The sequence below is a fragment of the Crocodylus siamensis genome, chromosome 3 (genome assembly GCF_052110815.1).
Source record: "Crocodylus siamensis isolate JL-2025a chromosome 3, ASM5211081v1, whole genome shotgun sequence".
Taxonomy (NCBI): Eukaryota; Metazoa; Chordata; order Crocodylia; family Crocodylidae; genus Crocodylus; species Crocodylus siamensis.
Window position 1 is genome coordinate 48,961,549 of NC_143397.1, and position 22,315 is coordinate 48,983,863.

The window sequence follows — 22,315 nt, forward strand, 5'->3', positions numbered from 1 at the left end:
GTCATTTGCCCAAATTGCAAAAAAGTGTTAGAGTATAAACAAACATCTGAAAGGAAAAAGAATTAGGCATCTAAGAATGAAGAGTAAGTTGCATGCTGGTGTCAATAACTATCTTATCTGTGGGAGGTTAAAAGGTAACATTCTTCTGAGTATTAGACAACTGACTTTCAGAAAGCTTTGTGAAACTGTGTTGGAAAGAGTACTGGAATTTTGGTAAGAGGGTGTAATTAACTTAAATTCCAGATAACATTCTCTAATAAATATTCCAAAATGAGGAAGGTACTCTTAAATAAACTTTAATCCATTTGAATAGCTAGAACACTGCACCTTCCAACTAGAAAAGTATGGCCATTATAAAAATGTGGATTTCTCTATGAGCAAAAATATTTAAAGCTTTTAAACAGAATAGTGTTAGATGGAAGCAGCAACCGTATCACTAGGGTTTCAGAATTGCTCTAATGTCTCTGACAATATTTTAAGGTTTTTGGGGTTTTTTTTCCAAATTAAGCTTTATAAATCATCATAATATTAAGTCTTCCTATTAACCAAATTTCAAAAACTCTTCTAAAATGTGGTCAGATATGGATTACTTTGGACTGTGCTTTTATTATCCAACACTGAAGAATCTGTTTATCCAAGTGGGGGTTTTTTGGCATGGCAAAGACAGAAGACACACTTAAGCCCTCTCTATAAATGCAGGTCAAGGCATGGTTGGATTTAATGCATGATTTACACAATCATGCCTCCTGCCATATCACACATGCATAGCAGGAGGCGTGATTGTGGGATAGCACATTAGATCCAATATTGCCTATGCAATGGCAAGCAAGCACCCTTGGCTGGAAGCCCCCTTTGTTGAGACAACTGTGGCAGCAACATGTAGCTGGGATCCAGAACCCCATTAAACTGTGGGGACTCTGGGTCCTGCCTGCATGCAAGGTGCAGCCCAGACCCAGAGCCCTGTATGTGCCCAGGGATTTCGTGCACCCCTGAGACTTGGGGATCATGGCAGCTGTGACCCCCAGGGCTTGGACGGTTGTACCCTTGTGGCTGGGAGCCCTGTCAGCTGCTACATGTGAAAATTAAAGCTTGATAGCAACCAGCTATAAAGTTAGTACACATGTTTGAGGTCTCCCTTTATAGCTGGTTGGAGTTGTTTAATGGTGCAATAGCTATCTTGCATGTGTAGCTGATCTCAGGCTAAGTGCACAATTAACCAGTTACTTGTGCGATATCTGTAATGTGTAGGGGGGTCCTTACATTCCTGAAAGTTAAAAGTTTCCCAATAAAGGCATACATGCCCCCCCCGCAAAAAAAATCACTTGCAGTACACCATTATTGTTCCAACTGCTTTCAGACTTAATATAAATTTGAATTTAAGTGGAGGTTTCAAGCATGCTTAGAACTATAGCATTAGTAAGCAATGGGGGTGCAGGTGTGTATATAAAAATTTTTGGAATTGTTTTTATTTTTGACAATAGGGAGCTGTTCTTCTCAGAGTCACTTCACATTAGAAAAAAAAAAAAATGTTCCAAAAAGAGGTTGGATATACAATACCGTGTCTCCAAGTTCCATACTTAAGTCTACAGCTGCTGATCCAGCTTCTCCATCACTTTGATTCAATTCAAAAGCCTTTTTATAGCAGCCACGAGCTCTGTTTTTGTCTCCCGCTACATCTCTGTAGTAATGGCCTAAATAGCAGAAAACACTTCCCATGTAGCTGTCCAATTTTGCAGCCTATAAACAATTATACACAAACAACACATTTTGAAGCAGGATTCTAATACAGAACATGTTCAACAACATAATGCCAAAGAGGGACCACCATGGGAACCTTTCCTTATTTGGCATGTTCAACATATATAATGCATACACTTAAATAGCAGAGTGCTACCAAGGAAGTCACTTATGAATTCCCCACATTACAAGAAAAAAAAAAACTCAGTAGGCAGCAAGGTGTCAGACTACAGGTTTCCCTCAATTTATGCGCGTTCCTTATATGTAAATTCACTCTTATGCGATAAGCATACTTTTACCTTGCATATAACGAATTATGGGTCTATTTGCTCTTATGCGATCAGCATAGATGCCCCCCCCCACCCCAGGTCTGTGGGGGGAGGGGAAAGGGCCATGACTCCATTCACCCTGGCCCCAGCTGCAGCAGCCCCAGGAGCGGCCAGTGCCAGCAGCCACTGGGTTTCACCATGCTCCACCTGTTCCCCCGTGCCTGGGCTCCGCTTGTCCCCACTCACCTCTGCTCCTGGGCTATACTGTATCCTGGTAGAAGAGGTGAGTGGGGACAAGCAGAGCCCAGGCACAGTGGAGGACAGGCGCAACACGGTGCAGCCCAGCGGCTGCAGGTAGCTGGCACCAGCCACTCCCGGAGCTGCTGGAGCTGGGGCGAGTGCCATGCGCTGTGCTGCCTAGGGCTCCGCTTGTCCCAGCCCATGCTGGAGTGGCTCTGGGAGTAGCAGACACCAGCTGCCTGCACCAGGGCACAGCGCAGCCCAGAAGCAGAGGTGAGTGGGGACAGGCACAGCCCAGGCAGAGCATGTAGGCAGCTGGCGCCAGCCGCCCCCAGGACTGGGATGAGTGCCGCTCTGTTCCCTCTGCTTTGCTGCCTTGTGCAGCCCCAGGAGCAGCACCCCTCCCTCAGTCCCAGCCTCACTCCCTCCCCTCACCACCATGGGAACCTATCCCTATTTGTTACACTGTAAAATGGGTTCGCTTTATGAGAATTAAAATTTATGCACTGTTATCTGGGAACTCATGTACCACACACAAAAAAAAAAAAGAAGAGGGAAACCTGTACTTCAGATCAGAGCTATTTAGTGACAGCACTAAGATATCCTAATTGACGTTGCACATGAAACAGAACAACAAGCAAATTCTGAAGGACAAGTTAATCTGAAATTATTAGTTACACAAAATGATTTTTTCTAAAGCAACAAGCTTAAAAAGTATATAAACCTGTCATTTGCATATACAACGCATAGTTTTACTGTATTACATTGTATAGAACTTCAGTCCAGGTCATGCTGAAATTTAAATCTACACTGTTAAATCCTTAAAGTATACCCTGTTGGTTTAACTCTGAAAGGCCACAACTTGCTAGCAACTGAACTATAGTTTTGTGAGGATGAACAAAGACCAACATTATAAATGTTAAGGCGTTACTTCTTGTGGGCACATGCAATGTAATCCAGGGTTATTAACCTGGGGACCGTAAGTAGAAATGTCATATTTTCTCACCCCTTACTGGTCAAATTGATCAACAAAGACAGAAGCATATCAACACTTCTGCCAGCCCTTTTTCCCCACCCATAGATATAAGGATTATCAATTGAACTGTGGAATGAGTGAGCTTTAGAAGTTATGCTCTGGCAGATACCATATCAGGTCAGCACGCGATGTAAAAAAAACTCTTGATTTTTTTTAAATGCTGCTTTTCAACCAATATTAGGGTTAATAATTTAAATCCAGCCTTCATCCTTGGAGTACTGTACCAGTGCTGAAAGTTCTAGGTTGGAAAAGAAAATGGAATCTCTATAGTGTGAACATGAATTCCTACATAAGAAATCCAAAAATTTAAACCAGTATATTCCAAACTCTTTCTTAATCAGCTTGTATCTTTCCTGAGATCATTTTGTCCAGTGCTCTTCTCTCTATTTCAGGATATGCTTCAGGCTGGATATCAATTATCCTAGAGGAGAATGTTGCTGCTGCAGCTGTTTAAGACTTCAACATGGCTAGCATTAGGAGCTTCCAGGAGGGCAGGTGGCTTTCAATGAATGACCTCTCCAAGAGTTTGTGGGGATATCCAGCTTTCCTGGCTCTCCTGGTTTCTTTTCTTTGTCCCATGCACAGCTCAGCAACTGTGAAGTAAATACTCATTCCACCCACTGTATTTTCCACTTCAGGTATAACAATAGACTATTCCACAAACATTTATGGATGCTTTTGTTACCTTCAAGAATTGACTAAGAGCTTTTGTTTTATCTTTTCTCGTCTCTTCACCCATGGACCAATAAGTCAGTCCCAAGTAGTGATGATACTCTGCCACTTCAGCTTCTCTTTCAATAGCACTTTGAAAACTAAATAAAGAAGGGGAAAGAAAAAAGGGTTAGGAAAATGCTTTATAGGAAAACAAAATGAGAAAAAAGAAAGAGACACACACAGATCTTACCTTTTCTCTGCCTGTTGATAGTTCTTTTGAGTGTAATGAATCAACCCCTCAAGAGCATGGGCTTCTGCCACGTGAGGATGAGATGACATAATTTGTTGTGCAACCTGCAAAGGGATATTGTGTGGTCTATAGTTTCATGCTGAAAGAGTTCAATTAAAAAAAATAAAAACTTCACACAAAAAACAACATACTAACCTTTGAAGCTTGGTCAATCAAGCCTTTGTTTACGTAAGCCCGACCTTTAAGAGCCAGAAGTAATGGGTCACTATTTACACCAGGCACCTAGAAAGAATAAGCATTATCTGAATTTTCTGACCCTACATGTTGATGGGTATTAACCAACAGCCAACACAATACAAAGTAGTAAATATTTACTCTTCTCAGCCCCTCCCCAGGTAACAAAAACAACACTTAGAAAACGTCAAGGCTTTCCTGCTGATCTTTTAACTGATGAATGCCTAATCAGTACTATTCATAACTGGGTGGAGGGAAGGACTGAATAAATACATAGGGGCTTACTCTGGGTTCCTGGGCATCTTTGGGAAAAAAAAAAAGTTTCCTTTGCTTTATTGATACATCTCAGTATCCAAAAGAGTGCGCTACAGTACATAAAACAAAAAAAGGCATTTAAGACTTAAAATACCTTCAGGTATAGAAAATAAAAATTTGTTGCAAATGATAATTGAAGAGTTGTACATATTCTAAGGCAAATGTTTTGTACTTGTAATTCAAATGTACTGTATGCCATTGGGTTTCACAACTGAGCAGATTTTATTTTGGTCAAACTCCAATAAAAACAAAACAGAACACCTTCAGGTAAATGTTGCAGATTACCCACTATTAAACCTAATAGACCTCTCCAAAGAAAGTCCTAAATAGCTTAAGATGCTGAGTTCACATGTGCAGAACTGCTTCAATTTTCTGTAGTATATTGTGATTTATGATACACTTTTGAGGGCAAAAGTTAAGAATACTGAACAAGCAATTTCCCATTAAATACTCTTAAAAAGGAAGCTGTATCAAATTTTAAAAAATGAACAACTAAATAAAAAAAATCAGGAAAAAGCAGTTAAACATTTAAGTGATATTGATGACTCAACGCATTACTAAAACAGCTTAGAACGAAAGTTAGATAGGGCTGTGAAGAACTACAGGAAACATAATACTAAGCAAAGATTTTATATAGTTTAGCTGGAAAGTATTCAGCCATGTTGAGTATTTCCATGTAGGAAAATGAAAAAAGATTCAGTAGACAAGAATGACAGTTACATAGAATAGCTCTGCATGCATCTTGACAGTAATCACTTATCAAACTATAAATATAATTTAATTGGGGCAAGAGAGAAGGAAAGGTACTTACAATACATGTGAAATAAGGCACATGAAAGATGGTACTAATGGAGAGCCTTGGTTAAAATAAAACCACAGAAATAAGAGGGTTGAAGAGACCACAGCAATCCTACCATGCAAGTCATTTACTACATGATAAAAAAAAATGGCCAACCAGACAAAATGGTGAACCAGACACAAATATGTTACTTGGTAAACACAGAACATCTTTGTGGCTGGCTTGTAATACACTTTAATATGAATGTGGCATATTACACATCAAGAAATAGGACTCTGCCTTGTCCTCCAGCATCCTGAAGAATACTGCCTACCCCTTCCCCCACCCCTACACTGAAACCCAAGGAAAAACCTGGGTTATAGAAGCTCCCAGCTAGCTGCCTGTGCAGATGAGGGGGAAAATGCCCTTCACTCTCTCATCCTAGCAGATAAATAGGAGCTGTGCTCACTGGCCTGGCTACTGCCCCAAGACAGTGCCCAATCCTTTACTATTGTCTTCAGTTCTCTGCAAAGTGAATGCCTCTCACCCCTGATTCAACATTAGGCCAATATAGGCCTGGAAGCAGCAAGGGGGCACATTCTCTCTGCCCTGGGCCACCTGGGGAGGATGAATCTGAAGTGGCTTTTCCCCAGCCACTGCTATAGCAGCAGGACATTCCAACACTGCACAGGTAGCATGGGGGAGGAAGAGCATGTTCCCCTGCCCTGGAACATTAGTACTATGCCCTCTGCTGCTCCTACTCCCTCTCCCCCTGCAAGCTCTTCACATGGAGCTGTGTCTGGGGTATCTTGGGATGGTTGCAGCCCTATCACTTCTTCTCCTGTTCTTGCACGAAGTTGATCCAGTTAGGTGTTAAGGACAGAAGCAGTGGGGCTCTCAATATTCAGGGTATCCCGAAGAGAGAGGGGGTTGGAGCTCGAGCACTTATGCCTGCTCCCACCTTCCCTTTAGCATCACAGCAAAGTAAACCATTTCAGCCAAGTATCTATCCAATCTGCTCTTGAAAATTTCCAGCAATGCAGAGTCCATGACTGCTCCAGGTAGCCTGTTCCACTCCTTAACCATCCTCGTAGACAAAATTCTTTCTAGTCTCCAACCTACTCTGCTACAGCTTGAGGATATTGCTTCTAGTCCTGTCCCATACAGTCACAAAGAAGAGTCTATCTGCTTCGTAGTTGCCCTTCAGATATCTGAAGGACTATCAAATGCTCCAGTCTCTTCTCCAAACAAGATAACTCTCTACCAACTTTTCCTCATAAGTCTTGCTTTCCCTACCTCCTTCCATTCTGTCCACATATTTCTTGAAGTGCAGGGCCCAAAACTGGACACAGTACACCAGGTGAGGCCTCACCAGTGCTGAATCTAGTGGAAGAATCCCTTCCCTTGATTTGTAAGTTACACTCCTGTTAATACAACCCAGTATGAAGTTGTCTTTTTTTTGGCAGCAAAAGCATACTGTTGGCTCATATTCAGCTTATGATCTACTGTAGCCCACTTTCTGCCTCCCGCCATGTCCTTCTCTGCAGTACTGCAGCCCAGCCAATTGTTCCCCACTTTGTATTTGTGCATGGAATGAATCTGTCCTAAGTACATTACTGTACATTTGCCCTTGTTGATTTTCATCTGACTGGCTGTGGACCATTTCTCCAATCAACCTGGGTCATTGTGAACCCTAGCCTTACCCTCTAGAGCGCCTGCATCTCCGTGCAATTTGGTGTTATTCACAAATTTGCCAAACATGCACTTAACCCCTCTGTCCAAATCATTAATGAAGATGGCCAACAATACTGGGAACCCCCCAGACACCTCCTAACTCTACACTGCATCATCATTGTTGAATGCGATAATCCAGCCAGTTATATATTCCCCTTATAGTCCTTTCATCCAGTCTGTATTTCTTGATTTGTTAATGAAGTGTTGCAGGAGACTGTCAAAAGCCTTGCTAAAAATCAAGTCTTATTTCCACTGAGCTTGTCACCTTCTCATAGAAGGAAATTAGGTTGGTCAGACATGATTTGCTCTTGCCAAATCCATGGAGGCTGTTCCTGATATTTTCTAAATGCTGACCTGTTCTTTTCAATAGATTCCTTGAGGGCTTGCTCCTTGATCTCTCCAGGTATCAAGGTTAGACTGATTCATCTGTAATTCTGTAAATCCTCTCCCCCCACCAATCAAAGATGAGGGGGGGAAAAAGAAGAGAGGTTTGTCATTTTTCAGTCATCCAGGACCTCACCTGACCTCCCTATGTTCTTAAAGAGGATAGCCAATGGCTCCAAAGTTACCTCAGCCAACTCCTTCAGTACCACAGGGAGCATCTCATCTGACCCTGACAGCATGAAAGCTTCCAGTTTGTATAAGTAATCCCTAACCTGTTCTTCTACCACTTCAGGCTATTTTTCTTCTTCCTTATTTTTGCTGCCAACTGTACTTGTCTTCTGGTAGCTAACCCTATTTATGAAAGCTGAATTAAAAAAAATGCATTAAATACTTCCATCTTCTCTGCATCACCTGTAACTAGATTTCCATCTGCATTTTGTAAAGGGCCTATGGTTTCTTTGGTCTTCTTACATTTGACATTATTGTAAAATCCTTTTTTATTGCCTTATGCCACTTGCCAGCTGCACCTTAGATCATGTCCTGGGCTTCCAAATTTTCTCCCTGCTCACCCGCGAGACACTTTTATGCTCCTTCCTACTAATTTGAACAAGTTCCTACTTTTAGTAGGATTCTTTTTTTGAATTTCAGCTCACTGAAGAGACTGCTGCCTAGGCACGCTGGTCTATTACATTTCCCATTCTTCTATCACACTGGGATAGCTTCCTCTTGCATCCTTAATAAAGCTTCCATAAGATACAGCTAGCTCTCCTAGACAACTTTTCCCCTGAGACTTGCCTCCCAGGGGATCCTGCCTACCAGTTCCCCAAGTTTGTTTGTACCTCCTTTTCTCAAGCCCAGTGTCTTTACTCTGCTACTCTGCTTCCTTCTTTCCTTCCAGCTCTGTACAATGGGGGAGGGAGTTGGAGGCAGAAGTAAATGAGCTCCCAGTGTTCTGGAGGTCCTGGAATGGTTGGAAAATGGCAACAGCTGTGTCCCAGGCATCTTGGAAAAGCTGGAGTCCTGCTGCTTCTGCTTCCACCTCCCCCTCCCTTCACAGAGTCACCTGTGCGTAAAGGCTGGTTGGGCAGAAGTGGCAGGGCTTCCCATGTCCTGGGAAGGATCGAGTCCGGTGTGAATGCTCCCCATACTTTGTATAGGTGTAGGTCTGCACAAGAGTGAAGAGAGCATCTCCTTTACTCAGGGGAACACCAGCTGACAAGATGGTGAGCTCAGAGATGAATTTCTTATTGGTAGTCTAGTGGAGGAAATTAAGGGGAGGCAGGGGGTTGAATGATGGCCCCTACCAACAGCTCGAGTTCCCCTTACAAAAATTCCCCAGAGCAAAAAAGTTCCCAGAGTACCTTCCCCCTTCTAAATAGTTTGCCTTGTGAAGCAAGGCCCATGAGATTTTTATTACATAACATTATCCATCTGCCAGACTTCTTTGTTCATAAGAACTAATGAAGGTGATGTATTTGCAAATACAAGAGAGGCAGATGACCATTTACAGACAAAATACTGGTACCAAGATCTTTAAATGCATTTATATTAAAACATGGCTTTTGCTCTACTGTATACATATAGTGTTACTATATTGTAAAAGCATGTTTACAACCCAAAAAGAGCACTTAAAATCTGACGAACACAGAAATATTTAACAAAACACTTGATATGGGAGTGGGGAAGGGAAAAAAAAAAAAATCAAAGATTATACTGAGGCTGCAGGCCTGGGGGATGGGAAGAATAAAGAAATTGTTAGATAAAAGGGAAGAGGGCAGGATGAGGAGAAAACAATTTATGGATGAAAAGGAGAGCAGAGTCACCAAAAACACAAAATAAGCAAATTTCAGTGTCAGAACCAGACCAAAAAATAAGGGAAAAAAAGTTTCCCCAGTTTAGAATGATGGTTTCTGCAAGGGGAAGAGAGCCTGGAAGAGACAGAGCTGGAGGGGAAATTTAGGACCCAAGTAAAAATAGCATACATTAAAATGCAAGACAAAAAGGAGAGAGAGAGAAAAGTGGAAAAGGCAGCACCTGTCTCTTATCTGGTCCTTTCTATATCTGTCACTGTAAACAGACAAGGGAGAAAACAAAACAAAAACAAACAAAAACCCCCCCAAAAAACAGAAAACCCTTCAGGATGTTTCTGACTTGAAGACCAAGTAAGGACAGTCAGAAAGCCTGAGAAAATGATTCAATCTTTGCAGGTTAGTCTAAGCTGCATAGACTGAATCGATAAGCAAGTGAACTAACATTTACTTTTAATTCCAGAAATGCAGCCACATGCCTGCAGCAGCCCACACCAGAAGCTGGGGAGTGCTAGAGCACACCTGCTTGCTTGGCTGGAGCAGACAGCTTGGGCCAGGGCTGGCCTGCCCACCCACCCTGCAAGTAGGTGTTTGCAGGCAGGGTACAAAGCTTCCTAGGATGCTCGGGGACTTAACTTGAATCTGGAGAGGATCGGGGACAGAAGTTAAATAAACCTATTTAAACTTAAATCAGCTTACCTAATACTACATCCATCCAAGTTTATCTTAAAAAGTTTTCATCCCTTTTGGAAGTGGTTTGTGTGCACTGAACTTTCATTATGTTACTGATTTAAACCAGTTTCGGATCACTTATACCAGTTTGTGTGTAAATGTCTGTCCCTGAAGTGAGCTAGAGGAAAGAGAACAGCTTCAAGAGAAACCAGAAGACTAAGAAGCAAGAATGGATACATCAAAGGATCAAGCTGAAGAGTTGCACAGAAGTGACCATCAAGTGATTAAAATAGATGCGACAAGGAACGAGAAACAGGGAGGTGGAAGGTGAGGAAGAGACAAAGAAAAACCACTTTAGCAAATATTTTCTTCATAGGAGAATTTCTGAATGTGGAATAAAAGTAGGAGGGAAAGAGACCCACAACTTTCGGGTCCCAAATGCAACAGGAAGGGAACCCAATTTTTTTTTTTAAATGCATCAGTTAAAACCAGTACCTGCTCAAGAGTACTAATGGCGTCTTCTGCCATGTCAGCATCTAGCGTTTTAATCAAAGCCTCTGCTTTCAAACGAAGTGCAAGATTTTTCTGCTCAAGAAGGGCATCAGGATCGCCGAGCTGTTCTAACATCTTAAGAGCTGTTTAAAAAAAAAGCGCAGCTTTTATTTTAGTCCTAAGCTAGCTTTAAAATGATACAATTAACTTGACATTGTTAAGCCTATTAGTTTCTGACAGAATTTGAATGTTACTAGAACCGCATTTTTCATTTTAAGTTTTAATTAAGGGTCTCTTCTTCCATAAGAAAAAAAAATATATATATATTTTTTTTTTTTTTAACTAAAGACTTTTTCGGAAGATGATAAAACTAACTGGCTGAAAGAGAAGCAGACTTTATGCTAGCAGCTCTCAGGTATACTGAAGACACTGGAAACAGTAGTTTGAGTTTTGATACACTTGTAAAATTAAGTTTTATTTATTTCATTGTATTTGAACCTTCTAATAAGAGAGATTAGCTTTCCCTTTTCTTGTAAAATATACGTTTTCTCTAAACAACTGAAAGAAATGTTTAACTTATCAGTATTTGTGCCAATAAACAACAGCTTCTCATCTAAAAAGATCAAAACAACATACACCTGTAGAGATCAAATCACTTTTAAGAGGTAAGCCATGTAAATATAGTCAATTAGATATTACTTTATCCTTCTCTGTATAGGTTCTTTTGGGAAAGAAAAAAAATAATAAAAATTACCATGATTGCAGGAAAACACAGCTTCTTTGTATTTTTGCATTTTCATTTGTGCCTCTGCCAGATAATGCCATACTGCTGGACACTGGCTGGTCTTCTGCAAACCTAGTTTTCAAAATTAAAGTTGGTTTAAAATAATACTTGAGGATGCAAAACAGATTTGGGGGCTGTTGGAAGGCTGGCAGAATTCTATCCCATGTGCACCACCATAAAACATCATGCAAAACGATATGAAACTCAAAAGACAGTTCTTCATTTGAGGCCAAGTTTATGATATTGTCTTGATGCTTACAGGAAGGGTTAAGTTAATACGGAGGTAAAAGTGTAAGTTTCACTATTATGCCAAGCTCACAGTGTCTATCTTCCTTCAGTAAATCAGAGAGGGAGAAAAATGAGGAGTTACACACACTAGTTTAGAGATGCATGCATCTTGAATGCTCAAGAAGCAAAACAAGAGAGTTTCCAGAGGGACATCAACATCCCCTAGACTGTTCTGAAAACTTCTCCTTGGGTCTTTGTCAACAGAAGATCTGTAGAAACTAATACACTATAGCTAATACCCAAAATCTAAAAACAAAACAAAAAAGTTCCTCTTCTTTCCAACAGGAACTAGTGGGGTTTTTTTCCTCTTTTCAAGGACTTAAAAAGAATCACATGCCTTTCCAGATGGGACAAGATCACCAGGGAGCCTAAGTGGCTGGAGAGGATCTCACACTAACAAGGGCAAGTAGGATGAAAATATTTTATAAAACTGGCTCTAAATACCAGTTATCTTGGCTAATGCCAGTCATATATGTCTACCCATCTAAAGAGGTGTCAGTTTTGGCCTGGGGTAGTACAGACACTAAGGAGCATAGTTGACAGCCCAGAGGTTGCAAAGTTTGAGGCCTCAGCAGAAGCGCTCACAGTATGGCCCTGACAGATTCCAACAAATCTGCAAATTCTGCAAAGTACCTTGTTGTACACTGATGCAAAAAAGAAAGGAGAACTTTGGGCTCTGAGGATAATTAAAAACTTATTTGTAAATGGAAATTTTATCCTATTCATTACTTAAAAATGGAGCATCTTGCACGTTCTGCAAAAAAGAATGCGCGTTATATCCACTACTAGCAGATTCAGTAGTCCTTACTGGGCCATAGCCTTAACTTCCATTTTGGCCTCAATGATCAAAGGTACATAAAATTAATGGAATACACAGTATTTGCTCCTTTCACATCATATAGGTAGGTTCAGGTTTGGCAGAAGCAAATAAGAAGGTATATGGAGAGAAAAAGGTTTATGAACAAGCTATACTAAATAAATCTGAAATCTGTTTACAGGAATGAATGAATGCTGTCAAGACATGTCTAACATACAAGTGTTTTTAAATAAGGTTTTTAAAAAAAAGAGTGTCTGCTTTTCGAAATTGATCTTTCATTAAAAGCTGAAATGTCTAAACACTTAAAGGTATAGTGGTCAAAAATATGAAATATTTCAATTTATACATTCTATTGTGGTGCCTCATCTCCCCAGCCAGACTTCATCATCATACACCATGACTTCTTCTTGATAAGGAATAGCCATGTGTCCTGGGATATACTCTGATTGGAGAGCCCAACCCACAAATGCGGGGTTGACCTACAGTGACCAGGAGACAACCCTGCAATACTAGCTGAATTCTGACATTTTAATTCACTTCTGAAAAAAAAAAAATAAAACGAGATAAAAAACAAAACCAAGAACCCACTCTTGTTTGCCAACCAGTTCTACACATAGACTATTTTAAAAAGAAACCTGTCATATCTCATTATAAGCAAACTAGAGTCAAATCCTCAATGGTTAATATAGAATACTGTAGTAGTTATAGTTGCTGTAAAAGAACTCTAGGCTGGTTTTCAGATGCCCACAATAAAGAATATTTAGTGTAAAACTGTAAAAGAAAGTTCTCTTTTAAAAAGGGATGTTGTTAACTTGAAAAGAAAAAAACATCCCTGTTCAGTTTCCTCGTAATCAGTTGTATTCCATGCTGCCAGAGTACAACTGAAAGATTAGGAAGATGTTCATTATAGCTGCACCTGCTCTTGATGAGGGGAAAAAGAATCATGTCCCCTTTGCTTTTTATTTGTGTAGAACTTTAAACAACAGTTCAGAAGAAGAAAAAAAAAAAAAACACTCCAGCAAGTTGAAAAGTTAAGAAAATACTGTTAGAGATTAATCACAGAATCAAAAAGGAAACTTAAGTGGAATATAGTACACAAAGTTACTCAACTTTTTTTTTTTGTTATTGGTTAGATTTCAAGTTGTCAACATCTTTTAAAAATGCATCTTGCCTGGCTGATTTAGAAGATGATTAACCAATTTTACTTTCCGTTCAATATTTTAAAGGTGACCCATACAAATTAACTATTGCACACAATACAAATAGTTATCTTAGCTGTGTTATACATTTACCTTCAGACAGATGCTTGGCAGCCTCTTCATATTTTTTTTCTTGGAGGGATTTGATGCCCAAACCAATAAAGCCAGGGCCACTGCTTGAGTCCATTTCCATAAGCCTACAACAAAAATGCAGGGCTTCTTCAGTGACAGTACCTAGTATAATAAAGAGAAACAATTTTTCATAACTGCAGTTTGATAAAAGCTATAGACAACAAAAGCTTTAATATATTTAACTCAAGAGATGCATAAAGAAATCAATTTACTTCAGATCTAGTTCTTAAACTTAAAAGTAGCTGAGTTTTTAGTAGCAGCTTCCTAACATACAGCAGCTATTTTTCTTCCTAGTGGTGTTATACATCAACTGAAGAAACTGCTGCTCAGCACCATCAAGCCATATGCCAAAAATGTTATGCATGAAGATGCTGGATTTATCCACTTATATTAAACTACCAAAGGTACACACCCTCATCAAGGGAAATACCTCCTGGCTGATTGTCATCTTAGCCCAGCTGAAGATCTCACAAACACCTGCCATGAATTAGTCAAAATTAACTCTTCCCTGAAAGAACATTGCCTGTTCCACAAGTTCACTGTAATGAATCTTGCAATCAGCTGCAGAAGGAGATTGAGAAAATTAGATCACACATTCTCTTTTAACTGCTGACAAAACATCGTACCCATTACACTTACGTTTAGTTCTTCCTGTAGATTGAATAGTTGACAATGCTCACACCATTAGACTTAAAATTATCTTTAACCTTTATCTTTGGAGAATTAGCGATATCTTTCGTGTAACAGTTAACTTTAATTTGCTTATGGCCAAAGGTGAAAAACTTTACAGATAGGTTGACGGAATGGTATAAAAAAGAAACAGATCATTTAAAGCACTGTGGTCTAGCTGTAGCAACTCTGTGTATTAATACATAGCAATACATTTTCAAAATCCAGGCTTTCTTATTGATATGGACTGTGAAAAGGGGTAGGACTCACAAAGTACATGCAGAAAAATGATGCCTTGTAATAACTCCTACTCTTTGGGGAAAAAGCCATTTGTAATTATGACTGGTTAGGGCTTTTCCCTTAACACGTGATCCTCACTCATCTTAATTTCAAGCTTAATTCTGGTCTTTACTTATCAGACACCTGCATAATTTCTTATAATAAAGGTTTGTGATTTGGTACTCTAGCAGTTATGATTTGCAAGAACAGAACTAGTATTTCAAACAAAAATGTTTATTTTTAGCTACTAGATACAGATAGGTTCTCTCCCACTGCTGGACTTAGACCAGACTTCAAACGTGGTCTTTTGCAACACGAAGCTGTTACCTTTGAATAAGACCACCCGTACACCAATAAAACTGTCTTTCAGCAGATTTTAAACTAGGGGTAAGCAGTCATGGCATAGAGAAAAGTCAAAATTATGATTTTCTTGCCTTGGCTGCAGCTTTCAATGTTTTGTGTTGCTTTTTTTTGGGTCAGCTAAGATTCAGCCTCTTGAACTTGCTCCCTTCCCCTTTCAAAACGCTTAACTGAAAGTTCATGCCTGATGGTCTTAGAAGACTCTATAAACAGGGAAATGCCAGAGGAAAAGGACTGAGATACATAAACACTTGCTAATTAGAAATTAAAGTAGAAGAGAGTAACTTAGATGATCTCATAGCAGACACACTTCAATTCACACACTTGTAAAACACATGAAGTAATACACAGATTGGTGAAACACAGGTCTTTACTGAATCAGAGACAAAGGAGAAACAGCAGAGGACATTATTTCAAGAAGTCCACTCAGGAATCTTTACAAAAATGAACGTTCCACTCCTCTATCTACACATGGAAAGGGGAAAAGGTACCTTTTGCTCCCCTTATAAAGTTAATGGGTACAGGAGAGCTGATCATTTGATCTAGTACCACCCTGCCCATTCCATTCTTCCCCATTTTTGTAGGGGTGGGAAAGGTTATTGTCAACCCTTCATAAGCTGCAAGCAAGACACCTTCCTAGGTAATCAAGAAGACCTAGGTTAAATGAACATGACTTGCATACATTAATGTAATGTCAAACATTACATGCTGTGCGATATATCAGCTGCTGGAACAATCCTCAAACTGTGTACAGACTGGACAGTACAGTTAAATCAAATAAGTTTGTGTGAAAACTCTCGTATTTTACAAATGCAGTCCTTATATACAAGAATAGGTCTTTAATACTTAAACTAATACTTATAGGTAGAAGTGCTGTACTGTGTCAGACCACAGGTCCATCTAACCCTTTAACCTTTATTTCCCAGTGGCCCAGTGGATGCTGAAGAGAAGAGTATATATATAATCCAGGGTCTATCCAGACCGATCTGTCCCTTGTTCCTACTCCACGTTAGCAAACTACTGCCAATAGCCATGCCCAATAGGGCCCAAAGGCCAGCTTCTGATGTCCTCCAATTGATAGCTTGGTGCACTAGATAGAGAGGCTCTGTGGGCTGAACCTGGCCCGCAGGCCATCTGCTTGATGTCCCCATTCTAAACAAAGCTGCAGCTTTGTAAATGTGATTGCAAACATTCCTTACAAATATAATTGAACTTATTAACATTAACGAAGCTGTTTAATGTGGAAAAAATAACCTTGCAATTAAAACTGAAAAACTATGCCAACAAATCTGTGGGCAATCAATCAGTTACCTGAAGGATTATATTCTACTAATAAGGTCATGCTGATTTAATTTTCTCAAATGAATTTCAATTCAACCTTCTAGGCTGAAAGTTTTCAGGCTACTAGGCATTTCTACAAATGTTCATGGAATAATGAAGTTATTAATTCATAAGAGAACCATTTTTATATCATGAAGCAACAACATAGATCAGAAAAATTTACTCTTCCAAAGGTTTTCCAGAGTTCATTCAGCTTCAAATGCCAAAGTGTTACATTGTCAGTGAAGACTGTAGGTGCATTTGACCGGTGTTAAATCTGCAAATGTGCATGTATGTGTGTATTTTATGTACATGCACACACATGTATAAATATATTCAAAAAATTATAGCATCCTGCCATCAGAAAAGAGAAGATAAACTGGAAAGATTCTACTGCTAGGTCAAAAATTTTAAACTTCTATAACTGTAAATAGATATAATTATTTTCCTATTTCTTTGGGTTCAGTACTCCAGCTCTATTCCTGGGCTGTTTGGCAGAGCTCAGAAGACAAGGAAAAAATATTTTATGCTCCCTCAATTCTGAGGTGGAATGACAGTATAGGTTACCTTAGGGCCATATATTTAGAGGTTTAACTAGAAATTAAGGAGCTTTATCTTTAAAGTTCACATTTTCAAAATTTTGGGAAAGTTTTTGATAACTGTTTAATTAGAACTCCATGTTGTTTAACATTTAGAAAAGGTAAGTAAAAACAAACCAATAATACTTGGAAAATATGTTTATCTTCTGTGTCAACATATACATTATATTTTCTGATCTTCGCAGTGTGGGCAATAACACTTTATATAAAAAAGCAGCGGATGTGAACGCATGCCATAAAACCTGCAGCTCCAGTATTAGGAAATAACTTCAATAGCTCTGATATGCTAGTTCAGTATGGAATTCTGGGCCCTGACCCCACAAGAAAAGCAACACTGAGAGCTGCAAGAGTTGATGGGGGATCAGTAATAGGATAATTAAGGTTCATTTTAGTAAGATTGGTCAGAATATAAAGGAAGCTGGACATAATAAAGGACTCTCACAAAGAGAAATCAATGTAGTGCTTTTATGCTGTTTTGTTGCGATATGTCCGAAAACTGTGTACTATTACTTCTGACAAAGGCATTATTCGGATTTGATTTGTCTTTCTGGTTTCCCTCAATTAGGATAAACACTGAAATTAAGACTTCTGTATTATTTCTTTCACGCAGTCTACCTCATTGGACACAAATCAGGGGATTATTTAGCTTTCATATTTGAAAAGCACAGGAACTTCTGTGCATCTCTAGAACGCATGTTTCTGAGTTTTATGTGGCTTGCAGTTATAAAGATCATGTTTAAAAATAATTTTGACTGGTTAACTTCAAAGTCAGTTCTGGTCTTTTTAAATTATCAACTCCGGTACCTAAAAATAGCGGCAAAAATCACTAGTCACTTTTGAAAATATAAGTCCTGACCTCCAGTACAAGTGCAATATTAATTCTATAGTGACTACTGAAAAATGATTATGTACATTTTAAAATCCTAACACTAGCAAAGACAGCATGCTGCCCTCAAAAAGTTTAAACAAAAATCTGGCCCTTTCCCTATTTCATTCAAATAACCATTTTATTTTGCCGGCACCTGCAAATCTTTCAGAGAAAGATCCATAACCCTCCTACTAAAGGGAAGGTATTTCCTGGGTCACAAATCACCTGACTTTGCCTTTATCCAGAGCTTTAACTGTCACTAACCTTTCTACCAAAGATGGGCTAACAGGATTATCTTCATGCTCATGAAACTAGTCATGTTTTTGGAGAGGCTGTTTTGGGGCTTTGTGAAGCACTACCCCAAATAAGATTTTGTATGCTGCAAACTAAAGAATCATTATACCAAAACCAGATGTAATAAAAATATTACTTTTTTTAAAAAGTCACTTCACAGTGCAACATCACCAAGTTTCACAGCCCTGAGACACTACTTTAGGTCAGAACTACCTTCCTCCTCTCCAGGTTGGTGGAAACATAACATCTAACTGAAATGATATCCTCAAATGGAAAATCATGCAAACTGTCTCAAACAGCATATTCCATCAGCCTACTGAAGGAATAGACCATGAAGGGTTAGTTCTGTTGTGAGACGTGATGGGACAAAAGGGAGAATGGGTACAGAACCGAGAGGCAAAATTTGTAATAGTAACAGAAATAAATCAAAACCATCCTACTCACCTGACTGAATAAAGTGCAAGCAAAGTACTTCTAAAGGATAACTCAAGGTAGGATACAAAACCATCATGTCATCACAGGCCTTCTTCAACCTAGCCGTTTCATGAGGAAACTTGAAAGGAAAAAGATAGAAACAGCTTATTTAGCTACCCACGTGTTACTAAACAAGAAAAGATTATTTTTTTGTGTTACTAAAAAAGAATACAAGTACTAGTGGCCTTACTTTTGACAAACACTGAATGAAATCTCTGTATAGAATCTGATGGTCTTCACTGGGAATCATGTCTGCAGAGTTCACTGCATGTTCAAACGCAGTCAAAAGCTGTAATAAGAAGTCAGTAAGTGTCCTGCAGTATGAATAAGCATAAAATGTAATAAATATTGAACATATGAAATTCTTTAATCATTTTTCAGAAGGATATAATGTATACTAAGACAGTTATACTATGAAAAGAGAAAAAATACATAATAGAGGGTTCTTTAAACAGTATTCAGATGCACTCAAGTCCAGCTATGCCTTTAGGTTGGTAAGTAGCACTTAGGTGACTGAAGTGAGCCATGTAAGTGACATTTTGGACCACTTGCACGGATTTTAGATCCTATTGCCCCCAGGAAGAAGCATAACTCCATATAAACTGCAAAAAATAAAGGCGGCTAAAAACCTCCTATGTTTTACCCCCAAGGCCTAGTGGTTAGGGCACTTAACTAGGGAATAGAAAAACCGGGTTCTAAGCCAGTGATTCTCACCCAGGGTGCTGTAACATTCTTATAGGTCTGCTGCACAATATTAGCACCTACACGATTCACAAGATAAACCCAGAGATTTCAAATAGGAATCTACAGTATTAAACATGTTCTGATCTGCTGCGATCTTTCTGAACTCTGCAACAAAAGAATTGCTCTAGTATTTTTCTGTAATCAAAAAAATGACTCAAGGCTAAAAGCTGGCATTTTCCAAGGTGTGCCTTGAGTCTAAAAACACTGAGAACTACTGCCCTATGCCCTACTTTGATCTAAACCTATAGCTCTCACCTCCTAGAAAAGTGCTTGAAACATCAAGCCATGGGTCAGGCATGCTAAGAATCTCTTCCACTCTCCTGTTGAAGCTGGGCCAGTGTTTAGCCAAGAGGAGAAGATCTGTAGGCCAGAAAGACCAGAATACCACTTACATGGCTAATTTTAATGATTAAAGTGCTATTTACCAACTCAAAAGAGAACTGGATTTGAGCCATAGTGTTCAAACGGTAGTAAATCTACTGCTAAAGTACAGAGGTGTTAAGCCATGTTAGTTTGAAGTCAGGTAGGATGTAGGGCAGACTGGTACCTTGAAAACTAACTGGTTCAGAGACACGAGCTTTCTCAGACAGCGACCTACTTCAACATCAATAGATGCTACCTAAACTACTAAAATAATCTAATATAGGCACTAACATAATACATATGCAAACTAAACAAATGTGAAATGCTATTCATCATGGAAGCCATCAGTTTTAAAAAAGTATTAAATATCTTTATGCTAGTTGTCATTTTGACTCTCCTAGCTTTTGTATCTTTAAGATGGGACCTTAGCACTGATCATAGGTACAACTCTTTTTTTCTTTTACGTATCTACATACACATACCCTATACACACACACACATTTGCGCACACATCTACAGACATAAATACACACACACGCCCTGCTTCCCACACATCCACACAACTATGTATAGATGTATGTTTAAAGTATAACAACATCTGGCCACAAGAAACCTCCTTGTAAGTCCTTAAGTTCCATCTTGGAAATAGCCCCAAATCCAAAAAGCATAGATGCTATTATACCTACCTGTGCCAATCCTATTTTAAGTGGCCTACTCCCTGATGCAGAATCAAAAATCATATTACATACATCATACAGTACCTAGGGAGACTTAGGCATCTTAAAATATAAGGCGAAAGAATGAGCACATGGAATAAAGAGTTGCCTACTTTTACTCATAAGGAAGTGCTGAGGAAAGATTTGTCTCTTTAATCTTACCTCTCCCCAAGATTTGGGTACCTTACTAAAGTCTGTACTGACATATCTTACTCCATCTGAGATTCACAGCTCAGAATCCTGTCCTGGAGGTAGGTGCCTTTTCATAAAATTACACAGAAGGCAAAACACTCAGCCAAGAAGTGATAAATCCTGAATAAGGCCCTCATCTACCTTAATGCAGACTATTTACACCTACTACTTTTACCTCCCTGGAACATGCACTATCTAGTACAGTGATGCTCAACCTTTCTGGCTAGCATGCAGGATGGACAGTGCCCTATCCGTCTGTAGGCTGGATCCAGCTGGTGATCCTGATCCTGCTGTGCATGGGGAAGGTGCTGTGGCCCAGCTCCATGGGGAGAAATAGATGGCCCAACCTCAACACAGCTGCACGTGGAGAACAGGACATGGCTCATACCTGATGCAGCCCTGTGGGGAGAAGGGCATGTTGCTTGGCCCTGATCCTGCTATGTGTGGGGAATGGGACATGGCCCAGCTCTGCAGAGAGAAGGTGGTGTGGCCTAGCCCCACTCCAGCCACACAAATGACGTGTGTCCCCAGTAGTTGGGTGGGGCACAGTGGCTGCGGGAACATGGCAGCAGTAAGCTGGAGCTCCCGGGGGAAGTGGCAAGCGCCGACCAGGGGTTGGCAAACACGCACAGACGCCGCTGGCAGTGTCAGCAGCAACCAACAGCGATCACAGACTGTCCGCAGACATCAGCAGTGGGGTAACAAGCAGCGACGACCCACAGTGTCGCCAGCACCTTTTGCTACGGGGTGCATGTACACCCACACATACCCCCTACATGTCGCCCCTCCAGTCGGTGTGGCAAAGCTCCAGTCTGTGGGAGAAAGAAGGCATGGCTCAGCTTCAATCTGGCTGTGTGGAGGGAACAGGGTATGGCCTGGCTCCATAGGGCTTGGGAGTTTGGCAGAAAAGGAGGGTGGTGGTATTCACTGCCACTGCTCCCCCACTGCCAAATTTCCCAACCTGTGGGGAGGCCTGGGGGTTGGACGCTGTGGCTCCATGGGCTGGAGGAGAGCACCCCTGGTCTAGTTTGAGGCTAGAACACTCCCCACCTGTCTTGCTGGAACTGCTCCATTTTGCAAAAATAAAGTATTCCAGATTTATTTAGCCAGAGAGGGAGTAAGAGAGAACATGACTCCTTAACCTACTGTTTAGGGCCTTTATCTCATAGTAAAGGAACTATTTATGTATTTTAGCTAATGAATGTTTGATACAAAATCCAGAAATAGCCTATAGAGTGGGGACTGAAACTCGCTGCTTTTCTCCAACACAAGACAGGTATCCTAACCTAGAGAATCATGCTCCATGTTGCTGATGCAATGAGTTCTTTTTGGGTAATTAGAAGAATGTCAAGAGATGATGGGAGTAATCCTCTCTTTCCCCACCCCCACCCCAAGCAACTACAGCCCTACTCATTAGGGCACTCTCTCTGCAAGTAAGAGATGTGGGTTTGAATCTTCCAGGGAGAACAAAGCAGTTTACCTAGGCCCTCTCATCCTGGACAAGGTCTGTAACTACTAAGTTATTGTTTAGATGGGGTGAGGTGGAATGGTACCATTACCTGTTGAATTTTTAAAGAAAGCAGGTGCCACCACAGCATTTAGTGTGGATCTCAA

General features: G+C 40.1%; 1 protein-coding gene across 2 annotated transcripts in view; it reads right to left on the reverse strand.

Moving 5' to 3' along the window:
* Positions 1-22,315, reverse strand: part of SKIC3 (SKI3 subunit of superkiller complex) — a 76,247-nt gene that overhangs the window by 44,290 nt on the left and 9,642 nt on the right. For both annotated transcript variants that reach the window (XM_090038281.1, XM_090038283.1), the window contains exons 8-16: positions 18,877-18,975; positions 18,657-18,765; positions 13,785-13,925; positions 11,358-11,459; positions 10,607-10,746; positions 4,382-4,468; positions 4,187-4,290; positions 3,968-4,094; positions 1,558-1,737 (exon numbers count right to left, since the gene is read on the reverse strand). In XM_090038281.1, coding sequence (XP_089894407.1) covers positions 1,558-1,737; positions 3,968-4,094; positions 4,187-4,290; positions 4,382-4,468; positions 10,607-10,746; positions 11,358-11,459; positions 13,785-13,925; positions 18,657-18,765; positions 18,877-18,975 — 1,089 coding nt within the window. The remainder of the gene's footprint in view (positions 1-1,557; positions 1,738-3,967; positions 4,095-4,186; positions 4,291-4,381; positions 4,469-10,606; positions 10,747-11,357; positions 11,460-13,784; positions 13,926-18,656; positions 18,766-18,876; positions 18,976-22,315) is intronic.